The sequence below is a fragment of the Mchenga conophoros genome, linkage group LG23 (assembly GCF_057382185.1).
Source record: "Mchenga conophoros isolate Kocher_MC1m ecotype Shallow Benthic linkage group LG23, M_conophoros_male_GT1.1, whole genome shotgun sequence".
Lineage (NCBI taxonomy): Eukaryota > Metazoa > Chordata > Actinopteri > Cichliformes > Cichlidae > Mchenga > Mchenga conophoros.
The window spans coordinates 22,916,349-22,939,948 of NC_140547.1; the positions used below are offsets into that span (position 1 = coordinate 22,916,349).

At 40.4% G+C, this 23,600-nt stretch overlaps 1 protein-coding gene across 5 annotated transcripts in view; it reads right to left on the minus strand.

Moving 5' to 3' along the window:
• Nucleotides 1-23,600, minus strand: part of LOC146547246 (tensin-1-like) — a 122,331-nt gene that overhangs the window by 23,121 nt on the left and 75,610 nt on the right. For all 5 annotated transcript variants that reach the window (XM_085266086.1, XM_085266084.1, XM_085266083.1 and 2 more), the window contains 12 exons: nt 21,516-21,565; nt 19,897-20,068; nt 19,669-19,719; nt 19,459-19,581; nt 18,060-18,124; nt 17,438-17,521; nt 10,271-10,383; nt 10,063-10,123; nt 9,868-9,943; nt 9,602-9,731; nt 8,908-8,973; nt 7,562-7,687 (listed from right to left, as the gene is read on the minus strand). In XM_085266086.1, the coding sequence (XP_085122212.1) occupies nt 7,562-7,687; nt 8,908-8,973; nt 9,602-9,731; nt 9,868-9,943; nt 10,063-10,123; nt 10,271-10,383; nt 17,438-17,521; nt 18,060-18,124; nt 19,459-19,581; nt 19,669-19,719; nt 19,897-20,068; nt 21,516-21,565 (1,117 nt within the window). The remainder of the gene's footprint in view (nt 1-7,561; nt 7,688-8,907; nt 8,974-9,601; nt 9,732-9,867; nt 9,944-10,062; nt 10,124-10,270; nt 10,384-17,437; nt 17,522-18,059; nt 18,125-19,458; nt 19,582-19,668; nt 19,720-19,896; nt 20,069-21,515; nt 21,566-23,600) is intronic.

The window sequence follows — 23,600 nt, forward strand, 5'->3', positions numbered from 1 at the left end:
ATCTATTAAAGCCAAGCTGAGCTATTTTACTTTTCTAAAAACAAAAATTTCAGCCACGTCCTGGACTTCACAGCAGAAAATTAGAGAGAAAGTGAGACAGGATGATGTGACAGTCCATCAGTGAAAAGGTGTCATGGTTGGCGTATCAGTGACTGGCACAAGGAAAACTGTCGCCTCCATGGTTTTATATTTGCCATGTCTGTCTCTCGGTCTATCTGTCACTGTCCGGCTGTCACAGTTTGAATTGAGGTGATGCGTCTGTATCAGTGTCTGTCTCTGAGATTACTTTCAGGGTGATGTCATCCATCTGTCTCTCTGTCATCTGAGTAACTGTCATAAAAAGCTGTGTCTGACCGTCTGCCAGCAGCATCTGATTCATGTCAACTCATTTTTATTCATGCAAGAGAAGAACTGTCAGATCAAGCTGGAGATTGGAAGATATGGGATTTCTTGTTAAGCTAAACCTCAAAGAACCATTTTTACCATTTTGGGGTGAAGCTCGGTGTAAAATAAGGGCGATAACAATAATAGGAGGCCATGAAGTACCATTATTGCAAATTTGTGTTGCAACGTGGGTCCATCTGTACAAAAATGTCATTAGCAGGGATTTAAAGTGTGAATTTATTTTTCAATGTTTCAGTGTGCTGTTTTGTTTTTGTGTCACTATAAGACTGGACTCCCACACGCACCACCACACATTTCCTATATTCCTATAATTTGTAATCTTTATAATCTTTATAATCTCTTCTGCTATTTGCACATTCTTTACTGTAAATTAATGTAAAGTTAATTTGTAAATTTTGTAGTAAACTGTAAATTGTAAATATTGTAAAACTTTTCTTCTGTCATTTAATGGTCGGGCATTGTACAGCTACAAGCATTTCACCCCCATGTCATACTGTGTATGGTTGTGTGTGTGTGACAAATAAAATTTGAATTTGAATTCTACAGTATAATTGATCACCTGTTTTAGTTGCTGCAGGAGAAAAAGACAGGAGCTCTGAATACCAGTAACAAGTAAAAGTTAAAATATCCAAATCTTTATTCCCAATCTAGAGGTCGCATGCAGAAGAGGAACACTGCTGAAAGGCAAGTTCCAGTAAACATGCACAAGGCCGCACAAAGAGCAATAACACTAGAAATCATGAAAATGTAGAATTTAAACTTGAAATGCACAACAACGTTTGGAAAGGTAGAAGAGGAAATGAAAGTGGCGAGAAGAAAAGCAAAAATAGGAAGCAGAAACTGCTTAAGCACAACAAGGTAGTGAGCAGTTACAAAATAACAAGTGTCATTAAGTAACAGTAATTTTTTTAAGTAACAGTAACATAATACATTACTGTTATTACATTTACTGTTATTACATTTCGTTAGCTTCATAGCATAAGTGCCTAAGTCATTGACTTAGTCAAATGACTTAGGCAATTATGCTATGAAGCTAACGATTTAGTAATTACATAACAATTAACAGGTAAATATTGCTTTCTGGGTAATTTAAGAAAAGTAACGTGTGGTAATTTTGAGAGAAAATTTTGAAGCTGTACCAATCAAATGTGTGCATCCAATCTTACAAGGAGATTGCTTCTGATTGGGTCATTTCCAAACTCTTCCCAGCTTTCTACAAAACTAAATAAGTTATGACTGGATCTCATCACTCCAGAACATTTTCATCTCCTTTTTATTCCTTTCATCACAGTTTTTGTGCTCGAGAGTTTTTACTTAGCTATTGTCTTGTTTTTGTCAAAAAATAAAAGGTTGGCGGGAGAAAATTTGGTCAGCAAAATTAACACTGGAGTAGTGCAGCCGATTACGTTCTCTGGCATGCAATTAAGTAACTTTCAAGAAAAGTAATGAGTAATGTGTAATATCCAACCAAACATCCATCCATCCAGTTCAGGGTCAAGGGCAAAAGATTGTCAAAGGCTGTTTGTCCTGAAATGTAATGTTTTCCTAGGCTTCATCATCCTGTCACATGCCTCTAAAGCAAAATGCTGCATGTCAGGGCATTCAAATGTGACAGCAACAGGTCCCAATAAAGCGTCAGTATGTGATGAGCAGAACATCAGAATTAGAATCACACCAGCATATCTGGCGTGCCTGTCTCTGGACGTGGCGTGCTCTGCTAACTGCCACACGTGACATCATCAAGACATCATCATCTGCATGCTGTCTGCACAGGTGCCGGTCTGTCATCCCCTGACTCTGTCAGAGCTTTCCACGACCATATTTACCTCTGCTGCATTCCTATAGCACCAATATACAAATGTGGGGTTTTTTTCTGTTTTTTATGACACATTTCTTAATATTTGACAACTTAACATGAGTAAAATGTATGTTAAATACTGGATACTAACAGTCATAAATGAGCCTGCGTTGACCAAAGCTGTTTGAAAAATGGGAAAAAGCAGGGTGGCAGACAGCGAGAATTTATATAAAGCTACACGGAGACATCGAGGCAGACAGTAGGAGAAAGGAGGCATTAAGAGATGGGGACACGCTCAGCAGGGTTTCCATTGCTGGGATTTGAACCTGCTGCCACCGCTCACCGTGCTGTCAGCAAGAAGTCTAACTAGAAGCATTATGCGGTCATGCGAGGCACACACATGCAGGCTGCTTTTAAAATACCCCACTGCGCTCCATGTCTCAGGGTTTTATCTCTGCAAACGTTTAATGTGTACAGTAGATCTGTCAGTAAATGTTCTCAATTCAATTATATAGCTTAATTTTTTGTAATTAGGCTTTTTAATGATAAAAAATGGCAATGACTGAGGAAAAAAACACCACCACCAGTGTCTGTCTGTCACTGGAGCGACACAGAATGCAGAAGCTGGGTTTCCGTTAGGATAACAGGCAGGGAGGTTACTATCAGCCTGCAGTACCACACACTGTGTTTGTCCAAGTCAGAACAGCTGTTTGGTGTCGGCCTGTGTGCTTCAGACACACCGCTGCCCGCTCAAGCAGAGAGAGAATGATTAAGTCGAGTCTAATTAGGGATCATCTGTCAATGAGTATCTGCTGAGCAACTGAAGGTAAGTCAGACTCAACAGTTTAATCTCGCGTAACAGTTTTTAAACAGATCTTGGAATATAATTTTGTATAATTTTGTATCATCTCATGCGGCAAAATTTTCAACTCACTACAAAAGTTACGATTGTTCAAACATCGTTTTAAAAAGAAATTCATTCCTACATGAACTGTGTCAAAGTCCAAGCTTTCTGCAGCTCACACGACGTTACCAGCCAACCGAGGTCCCTAATAGTTTTGGTGTACCCAAATTGCAGCCCGCTCATAAAATGTTCCACACACAAATTGCTCGCTCCATGAGTCATTTTATACCACATAGGTGCCAAACACACAGGAAGCAACACTGTTGACATGGAAACCTAATAAACAGACAAACAGACTCGACTATAGACCGAATAGACAGAAATGTGTACTCTTGTAATTTTTTCTGGGCAACAGTGCAAGGAGATGCTAGTCTAAAAGCAAAGTGATGTATATAGAAAATGAAATACCATAAAAAAAGAGTTTATCCAGAGAAAAACATAGCAACAATATAATAAAAAACAAATATACAACTTGAAAACATCTGACTAGGGCAACTGCACAATTACTTGAGATTGACAGAGATTTAAAGTTAAGAAAGTTGCTAGTTGTAATTGAAAGACTACACAGAACCACTCACCAGTCAGTGCTTTCCAGCTGCTCTTCTTCTGTCCTTGACTTTATGTCATTCCTAATTCTGTCACTAATTTTTTTTTCTTTTCCCAATGTGCTCAGACCTCACAGTCTCAAATCAAATCCTCACTTGTATTACACCTCAAATGTAAAACGTCTTTGCTTCTCTCAGCCTCTCTGTCTCTGTCTCTCTGTCGGTCTCTATCCAGCTATTCCAGACATGTTTCAGGGCTCAGCCCCAGCCAAATATGGGAGGAGGCCGGCGAACGAGGAAGGCGGCCTGCGCTGTCAGTGGGCATGCTGCCCTACTGTACACCACACAGACACAGAAACACACACAGACACACTCTCCAGTGGCAAGGTTGTTTTTAGAGGCTGTTTTCATTCTTTATAGATGAGTTATCTAACAATCATTTTATGTAATGCTCTTATGATTCTTTAGAAACTTATGGAAAACCTGATGAAGGTGAGGAAGCACCTCTAAATGTTACTGCAAACTCTTAAGGACTGAATTACAAAACACAAATGTATCCAGCACCAAATGATGGTGTTAATTCATTAGACTTCATACAATATAGCGAAAGGGGTCCAAATATATTTGATATTTGTATCAGTGCTTTGATACTGATGGAGACTAATTATGCCTAAATCAAACATATTATGTCCTTTACTGCAAAGGTCTGGAGTCATCCTTCATTCCTTTGTATTTTGGTAGGAAAATGCGGTATAGGCACAGTGATTTATTAAAATGTTTAAACATACATGTAAATATAGTATGTTTATCTGTCAAGATGATCTCAAACTGCTTCAGCAATGTTAAGGTGGAGAGGCCAATCCATGATTCACAGTGTTCATTTTTAAATAAAATGTTTTCCAGTTGGTATTGCATGTTGGATCGAACTCTGGTGGTTCTGTTATGTGTTTGTAATTCATCACTTTTAAGAAAATCTTTAACACCACTGACTGAAATGTATCCCAAACCATGACACTGTAGACAGTGTTGTACCTCTTTCCTGACCTCCAACATACATACTGATGATGATTTGGATTCAACACTCCATCAGACAAGTTTTTGTGTAATTTTCATACCTCAGTCTTGTCTCCCTGTTTCCCTTCACTAAGAATAGCTTCCTGACAGCCGCCCTTCCACTGAGGCTTTAGTGAACAGTAGATGGATCAGCTGAAGACCTTTGATGGATTTTTTTCTGATTTCTTAAGGACATGACTTTCAGATACTGTTCATTTGCTGTAGGTATTTTTTTGGCCAGCCACTGCGCAAAATGCCAAGATACACCAAGTTTTCACAATTTAAAATACAATACAATTTAATCAATATTTTTTTGTTAATTATTAAAAACTCATAGGTCAGTGTTAAGTTTCTTAATAATTATATACATTAAAAAACAACCCGGAAAATGTTCACGTACAAGGATTGGACTGAAAATGAGTGAAAAAACAGCCAATGTCCAAAGAAAAACATGGAAAAACCTTCAGAAAGTTGGACAGCTGTTGCTCAAGACAATGTTAAAAAAATTACAAGACAAATCTGACTCCCTGCGAGCCAAATGTAAAGCAATGAGTGATGGCTCAGGTCTTCTACCCCCCACCTGTCATGAAATCCCTCAATTCTGCTACAATAGCGTGTTCCTTGGCTTTTTAGCCAGGCCATTAGTGATGACAAGACCAGACCAGTTAGAGGTTCGGAGCTAGGATTATTAGTGGATCCTTGGAAAATGTTGTCTTCTTAAGGGGTTAGCAGCCGAGCTGAGGTACAAATCTCTACGGCCACCCATTGGGCCAAATGGTTGCCTTTTTACTGATTTGACCTCTGGGCCAACAGCTGCCTCCAGACCACAGGGCTTCTAGTGGAGCAAAGGGAAGCCGACAAACACAAGGTGCACTACATAAACATGCACTCCTGCATACCTCATGAAAAACTGCAACAGAGCTACACTAACATGCAAATATTTACAAGCACACAGACCAGCTTGCATGCCCATATAGAGCAAAAAACACTGTATAATACAAACAGCCGGGCACATACCAGACTCCTCTCCTTTTTTTGTCCATGTGCCTGTGCGTCAGTATGAACCACACACATCTCTAAGCTACCAAATCCTTCAGACCTTTTTAAGATGCCCGTCTTTCACAGAGTTCTCTCAACTGGATTTCCAAGGTCAGTGGACTCTGTTAAAAATGGCGTCAGGAAGAGCTCGCCAAACCTCAAAAGTATTCAGACATCAACACCTGAGGATGAAGCATTTGTTCAATTATTTAAATGAGACCCGACGAGTGATCATTGTCCACTGAGCTGGAGCAGTTAAAAATAGGCCATTCTGTCATAGAGCTTATAAGAGTTTAGAGTTTGTGTGGGCTTGCCAACTCAAATGTACATCGTACACGTGATTAACCTTTTTTCACAGAGGTGGTTATATTTTATCAAACGCCAAAAAAACGTTTGTTCACCAGTCTTGTGTTAACTAATTCTTTGAATCTTGCATTTTCAGTTTTGTGTCTTCCAAAACAACTAAGGTACAGAGCATCCTCTGTCGATCCAAACCTTGCGAATACAGACACCATATTCCTGCGCAAGTCTCGACTTAGCATCCACACGCCCGCATCCAAGTGTAAGAGCGAAGCCTGCAATTAGAGAGATGAATACACTGGCTGGGAGTTTTTCGTTATTTTTTTCTGCTGAGTGCTGCGAACACCGCTGCCCATTCAATTAGGCTCAAACTTGCAATCCTGGCGATTCCCACTGACCTTCCTGCAGCACAGCAATTACTGCAACGGTTCTCTGGGGATGTTCATAAAAATGAAATGGGTCTTTGCAAAGCTGGAAGAAAAAAATCCCATATATAAAAGTGGACGCAGCACTACAAAGACTGCCAAGTCCTGACTCAACCAAGGGTGACTACATCCTCCTGTTTGTGCAGATTTCTTTGATTAACAGCAGTAATCATGAATCTCATCATTACTGAGAGGATCCAAGGGACCGTGCCAGACTGGCAGCTATTGTAAGTACCCAAAAATACATTTTAGGAACTGCAGAAGCAGTGATGATGATGATGATGTGTTAGTGATTCCACTTCTTCAGTTGTTCATTTGCACACTGGATATATAAACATTAACAAAAGGCAAACACTATGTAAAGCAGGTTTGTAGCATATCCGGGAGAAAGCTACAACATAAGCTACGAGGACATGCGTACTTTTGCATTACATGGCTGACAATCAGACAAGCAAACATTCCTTTCTTTGTGCCATATTTCAAAAATCAGGGCTCTGAAGTAAAAATACTTTAGATAAAAAAAACAAACACAGCTTCTATAATGGGTGTTTAGCATTTTATGGAGTGCCCGCATTTTAAGTTCTGGACTCCTGGCACAGAAGCAATAGCTCAGAGTGGATAGAAATTAATAGGGGGACTTGCGGGAGTTAGGCCCAGTGGTGTTTTAAGTTACACCCCCCTCAGGGAGGGAGCAGCCAGTAACAGGGTGACTGACGCCCCCTATTTCTTCAGCAGCTATTTAAAGTCCTAACTGACAAGCTGAGAGAGTAGCAGGAGGAGGAGGGTGTAGGGCTTTACAGGAAATCCTTCCCTTTGGTCAAGGCTCTAGATCTTGATCTGATAAGGGCGAGGAACTTGATTTATCTGTGAAAGATAGGTTGGTACTTATATGTATTATTATTATCATTACAAACTATATATATGATTTTGTTTCTGTTTCAGTCTTCTTCATATTTGTATATTCCTGTGTGTACAAAAAGCGTTAATCTCCTATCCAGGTGGTTCATTCAGAAAAGTCAGGTTACCTGGTTGACATTTTTCCCTTTTTAGAATTTCGCCTCTCCAAAATAGTCACTGTATGTCATTTGCATACCGTGGTCAGCATCTGCAGCTTCCTCACAGCGATGGCTGAAACTCTCATATGAGTCCCAGCGGATCAGAGGGTCCTGGGTGTTGTAGTCCACTGAAACACTCGGCCCATTCTCCAAGTGACTCAGGCCTGTGGTTCACACAAGTAACATCATCATACAGGGCACTGTCATATTAGAACGTTTATATACAGCGACAATATTTGAGGTTGGAATGGCCTAAAACATTTAATAATAAGTTATCTTCTATTAGTCTGTACATTTGAAATGGAGTTCCTCTGTCAGTGGTTTGTGGCTATATTGACTTACACTCTGTTATTGGGAAAACCACTTTTGATTAATCAGCATTTTTATATTAAGGTATTTGTGTATAAAATTCATTATGCTTAAATAACAAATGTTGTTTTATTCTTAAATAGTGTTTTTTCAAACACAACATTGATTTGTTTGGGATAAATCTTCTGTTATCACTATGTTTTCTTTTTGCTATTTTATTTTTTATGCTAACACATTTCTCATGACTTTTACTCTCAAGGGACTCTTTGGTTGACTCTGATGCATTTACATTAACGTACATTATGCTTTCGTATCAAGTTTATTAATGTAAATATTTCCTTTATAAACAAATTTTTTAAAAATGAAAAAAGAAAGAAGTATCATATTTTAACACACTGACACACATTTAAACCACCACCCAATGTAAGGCCACAGCTGCCCTAAATTAACAATATTGGTAATTACAAAAATCGTTTCTTACATATCTGTAATGGTTAAACATTTGTGCACAAAAATATTGTTCTTTTCCATGAACTTTCAAATTTGCTGTTTAACAAAACAGCAGAAAAAAAGTAAAGCACACTATTGTTTTTTGATTAAGAGCTGATATCACTGTTTTTTTGTTTTGTTTTTTACTTGCTTTACTTTTACTTTACCTAAACAAAAACAAGTGTTTAGGTGATTGGATGTTTTGCTTGACTCATTTCTGAATTCTTCTCAGAGAAGTCCAGTGTGCCGGCTCAGATTTGGGGGTGATAACGTGCATTCAGTATCTTATTTACCTAATAAATAACTATATATACTTAGTTAGTTTACATATATCCATTTTCCTGTTTTATTTTTATAACAGGTGGTCTAATAAATTCAGGGCCTGTATACATGCACACTTATGAACCCCTGGTATTCTCCGAGCGCTTCAATTAAAATAATACATTTTAAGAAAATTCTTTTTTTAAATTTTGAAAATAAAAATAAAAAAACTTGCAGCGGCTAATACATCAGATCTCAGTTCTAAATGTTGAAAAAAAAACATGTGATGCTAACAATCAATTTCTCCTTTCCCAAAATGGATTACCTTTGATTTTCTCCGGTCCGTATGAGAACACGAACTCCACCTTCCCGTACTCTGGAAACCTCTCATCTGCAGACACACACAACGAGAAATTAAAACCATGAACGCATGTGTGGGTTTCACATCAAACAAAGGCACGGTTACAATTTATCATACATAGGATTTATTATTTTACAGTTTTTGTGTATGAATTTAAATTACTTATCCAAATTCAAATCAATTGTGTAAATTTAGTGTTAATTTGATCTTCTTTTAATAAGAAATCTCTGGTTACTTATCACCATAATCACAGTGTTACTGTAAGTGAATGCTTTTCTGCTTCACCACCAGAGGACCCTGTTTACTGTAATACTGTGGGGAACACTGTCCTCCTGCATCAGGACCCATGAATTTTTCCATGCTGCAAACCAGAGATCCAAGCAGCAGATAGTAGAGCGTCAGACACTGAAGCCATTATACAGTCTTGAGGTAGCATTTTGATGAGTCTAGGTCAACACTAGGACAGTGAACACCACCAGTCTTTTGTGTATAAATACACAAGTCATAAAGCTTTTGTCATATCAGTGCTAATCTTGTGTATTTTTAAAAAAATAACCCTTTTTGAGATGCATAACCTTGATTCACAAAAACTCTATACAACTGTATGTTTTTAAGTGTCAAACAGTGTGTTGTGTAAATCCAAGCAAATTAAAATTACCTTTGAAGGTCTCGTCCAGCTCACTCTTCCCAAAAACCACCCCAAGATCATGGATGGCACAAGTATGGAACTGCACCCTGAACACAACGTCTCTGGTTGGGCTTCTGTATCTCTTGTGGTAACACTTGAGCTACGTTTAACAGATAATAGAGAAAAAAATGGAGAAACATCATGAGACTCTATATAATATTAGGAAAATGTAAAGAAAAAAAGGTAAATCGAAGGCAACTGTTGTTTAAGTAAGGAAACATTTTTTGTTATCTTACCAGGATGTCTCCCTTAAGAAGCAGTCCAGGTTCAATGGTGATACAGATACTGGTGTTGCTGTCCCCTTGCACATTGCTACAGTTAAAAAGACAAAATACTAACCTTTAAAATAAAATTACTTTTCACCTCACAGGTTCATTTTATGCCTGAATTCAAACACAAACCACGCTGAACTAGAATAAAAATTCCCATACTATATTCCTGACGTGTAGACTGGTTGCATTGCCTGGTAGATTTTCAGGAAAGGACGGCAACCTGTGAAGTGATATAAATAAGAAATCTGAAATGTGTTCAAGAAAAACAGTTTTTTCTAGTTTTTTTAAATTTTCATTTAAAAAAATCTGCCAGTGGTAAATGGTAAATGGCCTGTATTTGTATAACGCTTTACTGGTAGATGCTCACCTCCTTTGGACTCAAAGTTAGGTATGCCGTGCATGATGACGTGATGCAGGAACAGAGGCTTGTTGTTGATTTTTATGTGTCCTGACAGAAGGCCGTTGAAGTATCGCACATACCTGGACACAATGAAAAGTAAGCACTCAGTCCCAAAGTCTTTACAGATCAAGCTTAAAGATGAGGACAGATAACAAAACTGCAGGTTTTCCTCTCTCCAGTCACTTGAATTTTCATAGGCCTTTATTTTAAACAATGCTTTAGAAAAACCCATAATGACATGTTATTATTACAAGGCATGTAAATGCTTTAGAGTGTAAGTAAGAGAGGGAATGAAAAACTAAAAACAGCAGACTAAGGGTGATAGCGTCGGGTGTTAAGGTTGTGCAGCCAAAGAAGTAAAAAGATTGGATGGATTATTTTGGAACTAGAAGTCTTCTGTTATCGGTACTAGTCACTTGTAACTGAACAAACCTTTGATAAAGGGATTCGTTGGACCTGATGTGAACAATAGAATGAATGTTAGAAGACTGCCTGTATTACGGGGAAATGCTCTCTGGGGATCATGAATATCTTCACAAAATCTCATGGCAAACAGCCGATTCCTTGTTGAGACATCACTTTATCCTCCCACTAAGCACCTCCTGGCTAAGTTACACGCCAAATCCTCATCCTGCTCATTCGGTGCGGTTCACCTTTACCGCCTGTGAGCTCCAACAAAACAGCCAGAACACAATTTCACTCGTTAAACAGCCTTTATCTACTTTGGGAAACGTCACACTGAGTTGATGTGTACGGAGGCCAGTTGGGGGTCTGCTGAGTTACTGTGGTCTGGTTGTTAATGATGATAATGATGATGGTACCGAACGTAACCTTGACCGCAGGGTTGCCACATGCACACGCCTTCCTTGCTCTGCTGTCAGTGGCCAGATGGTTTTGCCTCTGTGAAATTCAATTAGACCAAGCTGGGACGCCATGTTAGCAGTACTGAGATTAACAAAGGCTTGTAAGTATGCCATATATGTGTGTGTGCGATATGACACATAATTACATTTTGTCTTATAACAAGAAAACATCCTGTGATGAAGGTCCTGGATGAGGCAGTGCCATTACAACGTCTTTTTGTCATTTTCTGTTGAGTTGATTTTCTTTTTTTAACTCATGCTGCTAGCAATTGTATTTATATAGCACATTTAATTACATGTAATCTCATTGTGCATATTAAAATTAAACCTAAAAAAAATCTACTAATGTCAGATATACACTCAGTGATATATTAGGTACAACTACTCCACCATTTGTTGATGTAAATTTCTAACCAGGTAATTAGATGGCAGCAAAAAACTGCATTTAGTGATTTAGACACGATGACTTGCTGAACTTCTGAGCATCAGAATGAGGAAGAAAGATCATTTAAGTGACTTTGAACACGGTTGTTGGTGCCAGACATGCTTATCTAAATTTGGTTGGTAGGGTCATGTAAACAACATGAAAGCGTGGATCCATCCTCGTTGGTATCAACGGTTCAGGCTTCTGGTGGTGTAATGGTGTGGAGGATATTTTCTCAGCACACTTTGCGGTCTTTAGTACCACGGGAGCATTGTTCAAACACCACAGTCAGTATTCACATGGTCAGTATTGTTGCTAACCATGTACATCCCTTTATGACCACAGTGTACCATCTTCTGATTTCTTCTGATTTCTCCTTGATTTGATGGCGCCGGTGAGGTCGGCTGCCGTCACGACTGCTCCGACCACTTTTTCTTTGTCTTTGTTTTTTAAGTTAGTTTTCAGCGTTTCTAAATCGGCAAAATCACCACCATTGGGTACATTAGGTATGACAGTGACACTCTTGTTTCTATTGATTTACAATGTACTCACAATTCGAAGTTTTTAACTCCGGATCTGAGCTGGCCGAGTGAGATCTTGAGGGAGAACAAAGGGAAGCGGTGGCGGCCTAGAGGGAAGCCAGCCGGCGTCAGGAACAGGCTGAGAGCTCGTGCACACCGCACACCTCTGCCTAGCATCCTGCTCGCCAACGTCCAGTCACTGGAGAACAAGCTTGACGACCTCAGGGCCAGGATAAAGTTCCAGAGAGACATTCGGGACTGCAATCTCCTCTGCTTCACCGAGACATGGCTGAACCCAGCGGTGCCGGACCACGCCATCCAGCCGGCCGAGTTCTTCTCGGTTCACCGCATGGACAGGACACGGGACTCGGGGAAGTCAAGGGGAGGCGGCGTGTGTTTAATGGTGAACAACAACTGGTGCAACAGTGCAAACGTTGTTCCTCTCACACGCTCCTGCACACCAAATCTGGAACTACTGTCCATCATGTGTCGTCCTTTTTATCTACCTCGGGAATTTACATCGGTCATTATAAGTGCCGTTTATATTCCACCACAAGCGGACACGGTCACCGCCTTATGCGAGCTGCATGAGGCACTCACACAGCACCAGACACAACACCGGGACGCTGCGCTTATTGTGACGGGGGACTTTAATAGCGCCAACCTCAAACGCGCAGCGCCGAACTTTTATCAACACATCTCCTGCCCCACCAGAGGTGAAAGGACACTGGACCACTGCTACACTACGGTCAAGGACGGCTACAAGGCACAATCCCGCCCTCCTTTTGGCAAATCTGATCACGCCGCCATCTTCCTCATCCCAAAATACAAACAAAGGCTGAAACAGGAAGTTCCGGTTCAGAGGAAGGTCGCGCGCTGGACGGATCAATCGGTGGCCGCGTTACAGGACGCACTCGATGACGCAGACTGGGGCATGTTCAGAAACAGCTCCGATGATGATGTCAACGTGTTTACGGAAGCGGTTGTGGGATTCATCGGGAAACTAGCGGATGATACCGTGGAGACAAAGACTATCACAACGTTTCCCAACCAGAAGCCGTGGGTGGATAAAACCATCCGCGACGCTCTGAGATCCCGCACCGCTGCCTACAACACGGGACTCATGACGGGGGACATGGACCCGTACAAAGCCGCGTCATATAACGTGCGGAGGGCGGTGAAAGAGGCGAAGCAGCGCTACGGGAGGAAACTAGAGTCACAACTCCAACAGAGTGACTCTAGGAGCCTGTGGTGGGGACTAAGGACAATAACGGACTATAAAGCACCAACAACCGGTATGACGAACGCGGCCGTGACTCTGGCAGACGAGCTGAACACTTTCTATGCTCGCTTCGAGGCTGCAGCTAAGGACTCCAACAATGCTAGTGTTAGCGGCGCTAACGGCTGCAGACAGGAAGATACTGCCAGCACCGGAAACGTGCTCGTCATCTCCGAGCATGAAGTAAGGAGAGCCTTCAAGAGAGTGAACACCAGGAAAGCAGCAGGACCAGACGGCATCCCAGGTCGTATCCTAAGAGACTGCGCATACCAGCTAGCTCCTGTGTTCACTGAGATATTCAACATCTCTCTATCTCAGTCGGTGATCCCCACATGCTTCAAAGAGTCCATCATTGTTCCTGTCCCGAAGAAACCCCACCCTGCTTCTCTCAATGACTATCGCCCTGTAGCCCTCACCTCAGTAGTGATGAAGTGCTTTGAACGCCTGGTCAGAGACTTTATCATTTCTTCACTACCAGACACACTGGACCCACTACAGTTCGCTTACCGTCCAAATCGCTCCACAGACGATGCCATCTCTCATCTCCTCCACACATCACTCACTCACTTGGACACTAGAAGGGGGAATTATGTTAAAATGCTCTTCATAGACTACAGCTCTGCATTTAACACCATAATTCCCTCCACACTCACCACCAAGCTGGAGCATCTGGGACTCAGCTCATCTATGTGTCAGTGGATCTCCAACTTCCTAACTGGCAGACCACAGGCAGTAAGGATGGGCGGACATGTCTCAGCCTCCACCACTCTCAGCACTGGAGCCCCCCAGAGGTGTGTTCTGAGCCCCCTGCTGTACTCTTTGTACACATATGACTGTGTGGCCACTACCAGCTCCACCACCATCATCAAGTTTGCTGACGACACCGTCGTGGTGGGCCTGATCTCTGATAACAACGAGACGGCCTACCTGAAGGAGATTAGGAATCTGGAGAACTGGTGCCAGAGGAACAACCTCCTTCTAAACGTCAGTAAGACAAAGGAGCTGATAGTGGACTTCAGCACTAAGCAGGAGAGGAACTACCAGACCCCCGTCATCAACGAGTGCCCAGTGGAGAGAGTGGACAGCTTCAAATACCTCGGAGTTCACATCACGCAGGACCTGTCATGGTCCTGTCACATCAACACCGTGGTGAAAAAGGCCCATCAGCGTCTCTACCACCTCAGACGCTTGAGAGGCTTCCAACTGCCCTCCAAGGTGCTCAGGAACTTTTACTCGTGCACCATAGAGAGCATCCTGACGGGAAAAATCTTAACCTGGTTCGGGAACAGCACCATGCAGGACAGACGAGCTCTACAGAGGGTTGTGCGGTCAGCTGAGCGCACCATCCGCTCCGAGCTCCCTGACCTGCACTCAATCTACAGCAGGCGGTGCTGGACCAAGGCCAGGAAGATCGTGAAGGACCTCAGCCATCCCAACAACAGACTGTTCTCTCTGTTGAGGTCAGGAAAGCGATTCCGCTCCCTGAAGACCAACACAGAGAGACTGAGGAGGAGCTTCTTCCCGCAGGCGATACGGTCTCTCAATCACACCACCACACAGTACTGACCCACACATACAGTTCTTACACACACTGGACATTCTGGACATTGTTTCACTTCATTACTTAAATCACGCTGCTGTTATTGTGTATATATTTATTTATATTTCTTCATACATTCTTATATAGTTCTATATTGTGTATTTTGTTGTACAGTTATTTTATTTTCAACTTTAATTTATATATGTATCTTTATCTTATTCTTCCCAGTTAAATTTACCCTTCATTCTAATTTGTGTTGTACAGTTATTTCATTTTTAACCTTAATTTATATTTTATTCCTTCCTAGTTAAATTTACCCTTTTTAATTTTTCATATTTATTTCCTATCTTATTCATAGCCTTTTCCTTTTTTGTTTTCTTTAGGTCACGAGCAGTTGTCCAAGCATTTCACTACATATCGTACTGTGTATGACTGTGTACGTGACAAATAAAAAAATTTGAATTTGAATTTGAATTTGATTTGAATTTCTGCTTCCAGCAGGATAACTCACCATGTCACAAAACTCATGAACCTAACAGTAAGTTCACTCTTCTCAAATGAACTCTACAGTCACCAGATCTCAATCCAACAGACCACCTCTGGGGTGTGAGATTCACATGATGGATGTTCAGCCAATAAATCTGCAGCAACTGTTTGATGCTGTCATATAAATTTGGGTGGAAATCTTCTGAGAAGTGTTTTCAGCACCTTGTTAACTCTATGCCATGAAGAAAAACTGAAGGTGGTCCACACTGGTACTAGTGAGTTACACCTAGCAAAGTGACCAGTGAGTCTATATTTTTAGCCAGACAGATTTCCAATTTGAAAGTTACAGGAGTAAGATAAAGCTGGGGTATGTGGGGTTCTGCTAATGCCATCACTTCACTGTACTGTGACCCTTATTCCTGTGATTTCAATTCAAGTTCTTTGTGAACAACTAGAAAAGCACATAAAACAGATTAATGATGTTTTGTCCCATAACTTAAATCAGAACACTTCCAATCCTCTACACAAACGTTCACTGTGCTTTCTGCTGCATACTACTATTTTCACACTAATCATTTAATGATTCCGTGCTACACGGAACACCTTTAATCCTGCCTTTTACTGGCTTTCGTGGAAGCAGCGGCCTAAGATCATCTCCCACTCTTGATGTTAATGTCACACATTCCAGACCATAATGCTGCCAGTCTCTGGGGGCAGAGATAATTATATCCAAAGCAGGAAATAGCAGCGGGGCAGAGGGCAAGCCTATAGACCTGTTAAAGAATGACTGGCTGACTAATTCACAAGCTTAAATGAAGTGGTGTTAAGTCCCCTGGTGTTTCCTGTGTTCCTTCGCATATCCCCCATAACCTTTTTCCTGCTCATCCTTTCTGAAAAGCCCAGATCAAGACACCAATCTTCTCATGTGAAGAAGGGAAACTGAGAGGGGTCAAGCCTTTTAGCACCTCCCTGCCTAATATGCAAAGGCAGCTAATAATGTAATAGGAGCAGATTTATGACTTAGAGAACAAGAAGACAGTGTCCCTTGAGTGAAAATTACAACAAAAAATAAATTGCTCAAATGTTTTTTAACCGTTCTTGATTGGTTTGACTGGCTCTGGTTTGGAGTTATACCACTGTATTGCAAAAAAGTGTAGATGAAGTCACAGAAAATATGCTCTGATATGCTTAAAAGACAAGAATGTACTGTCAGCAAGCCTTGCAGCCTCCCCAGAGACACCAGTGGAATTCCTCAGACAGACAAGACAAGATAGATGGCCTCTCTTGGTGCTGTTTCCTCTTAATTACCCTAATTAAAACAAAATTGGTGATAAACGGAAAAAAATAGAAAGAATTTCCTCTGTAGAATTTTTCTAAATCTAAATGGGAGAGATTAAGTTAACACACTCACTATTAAAAGCATGGAGCTGAGACTTTTTCTTCCCTTTTTTCCAAAAACAAAATCCAAAAATCGAATCTCAGTTTCACGGCTGTAGCTATAGCCTTGTCTGCTGGAGTTGAGTTTTGCAATTGCACTATTTTTAGATACAGGTAACTAGTTTCTTATTGGCATTCTTATTAGTGGTATATAGAATTTGAATCTGATGGTCATAATTCTGTTAATTTTGACAAAACTGTCAAACATGGATTTATTACTCTACTAATTGGAAAGTTAGTGCTTCAACCCTTGGCCACTTCAAAGCACCCTTAGGAAAGGGTCCTAATCCTAAGTTGCTCTCTGATGCGTTCATCGGAGTGTGAATGTGTGTGAATGTTAGAAAGCATTTGACCTAAATGCTGTGGTTAATGAGACATGTTGTATAAAGTGTTATGAGTGCTCAAGTACAGTAGAACTGTGTAAAAATACTAAGAAGTGTTGAATCCTCTACTAACCCTTCAGAGCCTTAGCATCAGTATTAAATGGGCTGCAAGAGTCCTTTGGAAATGTGGGCAAAGTGCTACAGTGTTCAGACTAGTTCACCTCATAGCAGATGTCAATAGGAAGTGAGGTAATAACTTACCTCCTCTGTGATGGCTGACCCACAGGAAGTGCTTTGTCTTCATAGAAGCGCCTCATTGCAAACCTGTCCAGTGCCTGGTCAGCACTTAGAGACACAAGAACTGGGTAAGTGATGTTATCATTCACCACAGAACAATTTGAAGATTACAAAACAACAAGGAGAACAGCCTTTATTTTGGAAAACCTGCTGAGATTTAGAAATACCCCCCAGCTTTCATCATTTATGAAGCAGCTTTCATTCCCCCAGGAACCCTCCCACCTATTAACATCTGGTAGCATTAAAGAACGATGACATTTTCAGAGCGTTTCTTCTCACAGAGCCAGAAAAATGAGCTGGCCAGAGTCGAGTGTTTAGCTGTTATAATCACATCGTTGTTTAATTTTCAAGGCTGCTGAAGTCCCAGACTGCAAGGTCTAACCGTGATGGATTGTTGCTCCTGTCCTTACATAACCCTTCGATTTAAAGGATCAAAGCACGCAGATCAAACTTTTTCAGTGCTGACAGCCTAAAATCTTCACCTCTGTTTAAACTCAAACACCAATGCAATCTAATATGTAACACTACATTTTAAACTACATTTTAACACGTTTTAGGCTGTGTCTGATCATGACATGTTTGATACCTTGCAGATATGTTGCTGTAATGCATGTAAGCAGCCACCACAACACCCGTTCGACCTCGGTTCCCCTGTGAAAGAAACACAAAACAGGGCTTGTTTAAATGATATAAAGAGTCAAGATGGGTAACAAGAAAACTGATGGGACTTAGGGAAGATTCCAAAAGGATCATTGAATTAATGATCAAGAAACAGAGCAGAAACAAATCCCCCTTCGATGGTAATAAATTGGTCTTCAAGCATTTTCACGTGTAATTGAAACCCAAAAGTTGGAGCTATATATAAATAATAATGTTTAATCATTCTGCTTGGTTAAAGCAGTTGGCTCAATTCGAGCATAAACTTTGTTGCTTGTCCTGCTTTATCTGGATACCATGTGCAAATTCTCTGAAACAACAGAGGATTCATTGCATAAATGTGAGAGCTAAACAATCGGCAGCCTCCAAGGCTGAAAGATGAAGAAACTGTAGTTTCTCAACTTTCGGCTCGCTTCACAAGCAGCCAATTCCTGTACATGCCCATGTTACCAGCCATAGTTAAAATGACTAGCAGAATTTAATGCTAAATTAATGCTAATTTTCCCTTTTGTAACATCTTTACTGGTGGTAACCAATTTAAATTTTAATACTTTGAATGACTGGTGGCTATGAAATAGGTTGAATGCCATTTACTAGACTTGCCTATCAAAGCTGAAAAAGTAAATTGAAACTCCTAATTGTTTTTGTGATATTTTACCTTTTGGAGAAGTTTTAATACATAAGATATCCCTGTGTATCTCTAAAGTCTAAGCTTGCTAACCAAGCAAGCCAGAGTTATCCAAAGCTAGCCAAGTGTTAGCGCTCTAGCCCAATTATGCTCACTTCTGATTACCTTAACTCATTCACTGCCATTGACGTCTATAGCCGTCAATTGCAGTGAATGAGTCAATGGGTTTAACTCATTCACTGCCAATGGCTGGCAGTGAATGAGTTAAAAACAGTGACAACCAGAATACATAATAAGAACACCGGTGATACAGTAGCTCATCCGGCTCATAAGCCACTGTCTTGATAACAGTTTTGGGTGAAACCCAATTATGTGATCACGGTGTATTATTTTGATTAAATTCACATGTTCAGTGGGGACGTTTCACCACGGCATAAGGTTAACGGACCTTCAGCTAGATGAGCTTAAAACAGTAGTCCATAGCTCAATGTGTGACTTCACAGTGACTATGTTTTATGTCAAGCTATGAAACTGAATAACTACAAATTATGTTGATTTTATGAGATCAGCAATGAAAAAAATAATCACATTTCCATATTTAGAGGGAAACTTTACAATCTCTATGCCCAGCCAATAAATGTTCCAGCACATCACCGCCGCATTATAACAGATGTTTTTACACTTTGTTTTTCTGCCTTACCTTATTGTGCAGTACCACCACATTGCGTGTGTCTCCATTGAGCCACATGTCAATGGCCTTGCACATGCTGCAGATCTTATCCAGTGCTGGCGCATGGTGGTCCGGCCAGCCAAACTCAAGAACCTGAGAATGATTATCCATCAAATGAGCTTTCGCTTTCAAATTTTGTTCTTCCTAACCATGAATATACAGTATATGTCATGTTTGTACCTTATGGTTTAACTTTGTTAAGTCGCTCTGTCCTTCGCTCAGGTTGAGCACCTGAAATCAGGAAGAGAGTATATCAAAGCAACTGATGGACATGTGATGCATTTTAGAAAATCTTTGTTTTTTGTTTTCAAGGATATACTGTAACCATCTTCCAAAAAACCTGACGAACAGCAAACAAAAGTGTCAATACAGTCCTGTGCTCCAGTTTCAGCTGAGGGTATTTCTTACCAGATAGTGCTCGCCATGCTTTGACCGCAGCATCGTCGCCACCTCTTTGAGGTTGGTGTTGTAGCTTTGCTCCTCGGCCCCAGCGGGAAAAGAGACAGAGATGATTCTCTCTGTGATGTAGACCAGGTCGACCTCATAGCTCTCCTCCATGGCCTGAACCACACTCTGACTCCTGCAGAGGTAGAAGGTGCAGAAGGTCTTGAAGCTTGGCAGTGGCAGATTTTATATCACAGCACCATTTTACATTTTTGATTGGCAACAAGTTCTTTTCGAAGCAACATAAGCTGTGATTTCAAAGGGAATGGTCAACTCTATTGTATATAGATCTGATAGATCTGCACTGATCAGAGTTCAATCACAGAGTCCACAGAGTTAAGCTCAGTCTGCAATATTCATTTGCAAACCCTACTGAGTTTGTCACATGTCATATAGTGTCATACAGGCTTAGACCCCCAACCAGTAAAGGGTTTTTAAGAATGATACCAATATTTGATAATTGAGAAATCACAAACATCAGACCATTTATTTTCCATTTGAAACATACAAAACATATCCTTGTTCTCTAATATTTAATATGTGTAGTTGTCCATACTATGGCGAGAGTGAAGTTTAAGTCACTCTGTTGCTAATAGGGAAGCTGCTTGTACACAGTAGACACAGTAAATGCCAAATCCAGTGCATCGGCAAACAGCTAATATCAGCCAAGCTTTACATAGCACACTGTAGGTAATTATTTTAGTCTATCTACAGTTATAGCTGCCGGTGCAAACCGCTTTGCAACCATCTCCATCCCAGCTTCTCATTTTCATGCAGTTTCTGACTTGTTGTAAAATTACATTTTTGTTGTGTTTGGGAAAAAGACCATCTTTATTACATCTCATTATGATAAATACAAATATAAATTAATAAAATATACTGGTACGTTTCAACATAGTTACTGTATAGTTGCCAGAAATCTTTAAGAGGCAACTCAATTTAGAAGGACACATCTTGTAAAGGATGCTTTGACCTTTTAACCTTATCAGCACCAATCACAAGTTTTCCAGTTCTATTCGAGTGCAGGATTGCAGCTGCTGTGAGAACATTTCTTGAACTCTCTGATTTCTCTCTGGGATTAGCCAACAGAGTTTATCACAAACATCCACTTCATCACATGTAAACTCCTGCAGCTCACTCTTATATTTCTTGGAAAGGAAAAGATTTTCAGTCCTTCTGTGACTGTTGACATGACCTCTTCCAATATTACGCAACCTATTTCACCGGCCAAACAGCGCAGTTTTTTTGTTCTGTTTTGTTTTTGGTCAGCAGACATACGGTAAAGCCCTGCATGAGAAACAGCCATGCTTCAAGAACGACAAACAGCGGAGAATATGGAGTGAAAATTTACATTCCTACACACCCAGCACAAACAATCAGTTTCTAATCTTCATTAATAATAATCAAGGACTGTAATGACTTAAAGAGCTTATTAAAGACTAATTTGGTAATCTTAGAAGTCATGCTGTTTAGATTGTAGAAAAAAATAGATTAAATTTTTTCCACTTATGGAACCCTTATTTCTCCTAATGAAAGCAGTGTGAACAACAATACAACATGGCTGTGTGATGGTGCTTTCTTACCGCGACTGCTTTTGCCTTATCTCCACACTCTTGCAGGACCTCGTAGATCCCTGGTGAGCACATACACACAGGCACACACAGGCAGATGGTGGGAGTCAGAGGAGGAAAATGATTCATAAGCAAACTCCATCTGGTAGTCATGATGATTTTATTGAATTACAGTCTGACATAAGCTATTAGGGAAAAGTCAGATCACAGACACAAAACTGAAACTGCTATGAAAAGATGGAGAGAGAAGAATCATCTGAAACAGAATGATGAAAAGTAAAAGAAGCAGCTGACAAAAGAAGGCATTCAACCAAGACGCTTGACAAAAGAAACCGAGCAACAGAAAGAAGACAAAGAATAACGAAAAAGTATAAGAGGTGTAAAAAAAAAAAAAAAAAACAAGTATGAGAAACGAGGAGTGTTTTAACAGAAAACCATCCTGAACTGGGGTCTTGTCAAGACTCGAGCACACAATTAATTATCCTGTCCTTTACCCAGATATTTACAGAGGGAAGAGTGAGAACAGGTTGTTTCACTGTGACAGGGCTGCAGATGGAAAATGTTACTAAATATGCTGTACTGTCGAGGAATTGCTGCATAATAGATGCTAGAGTTGGCTCTTCCTCTTACTGCCTGTCGGCTGAGGGGATAACTCTGTGTGAGTCAGGAAGATGAAGCCATCCAAAAAGACAAAACGACTGCTGAATTAATCTCCGCGGACATCATCTGTGACATACTTTACTTTCCCCCCCCACATTGGCATAAAGAGTGAGCGCTCGGCTTCACCGCTGAAGAGGTTAAATAAGTGATGTTGGCAAGAAGTGTCTCAAGGTTAAACATGGAGCTCCCATGGCTCTTCTTACTGCTTGCGAGTGGCTTCCCATAGAAAAAGCTAATGCAACCCCCCACCCCAATGAGCCAAAATGGTCACATAATTCTAAGTGATCTGACAGGAACCAGATGCTAAACGCACCACGGACGATGGTGTTTGCAAAATGAAACAGCCTGTTCACACAAGGCTTCACAAGTGTTGCGATGTTATATGTCACATCACAGGGACAATCTGTTAGCCTGCAGCAACGTAGATACATAAATGAAAGTCAATCTGCATGTAAAGTGGGGTAAACGTCTCTGAGATTTAACGTTCACTGTTTGCCCGGTGACACCGGGTTTTGCATCTACCTCACACTTACATCTGTACCCAAGCTCTCTATTGATGTTCACTATTAAAAACACAAGCCACAGCCACTGCATGACCAATGCAATGTGTTTTGACTCAATCTTGCTTCTACTATAAATATAAAGGAGAAGAGTGGTTCCCAACTTTTTTCTATCCAAGTGTTTCCTAAGCGCCAATAGACTGAAAAAAAAGCTTTTCTTAAACACCTTTTATGTTTAAATGTGTTGAGTTCAGCTTTATTCATCTGTTTTATTATTCCATAACTTCCAATTTGAAACATTCATCCATGATTTTTAGACACTATTCCATTTAGCAGCTCGGCATCTGGGCAATTCTAAATGTTTATCTGTCGTATTCTTTCAGCTGTTATGGTGTGTTCCTGACTAAGTAAGAAATCATAAGTTCCAAATTGCAATTGAGTCCCTAATTGCACATTTTTTGCAGAAGACCCCCTTCACTCAGATTTCCCATTTGGACAGTCGAAGTAGACTAGCATACCTTGAGTTAGCAATCCAAGATGGTGGCGCTGACTGTAAACTGTAGTAGAACTAAACTTTTAATCTGTTCTGTATTTCTGGCTCACTAAATAAGCACAACAGTAATGAGATCTTTAAATGTGTTCTTTCAAGTGCAAAAAAACACGTATAATCACTTTTCCTGGAACTTGCAAGAACTCTTAAGAGATGTCACTCCCAAGTTCTGACCTAGTTTCGAGGCATCTGGAATGGAGTATTAATCTGTATTATTAACATGCAGTTTAATCTAGTAATAGTCTAATTTTCATATGTACTAATTTTGATTTATTGTTCTAATCTTTTAATTGCTTTTGTTTCAGGAGGAGCTTCAGTTTAATTTCAGTTATGCTAACAAATTTGTTTTTACTGTAAGTTAAGAACTTTTAAATGCGTATATGTACT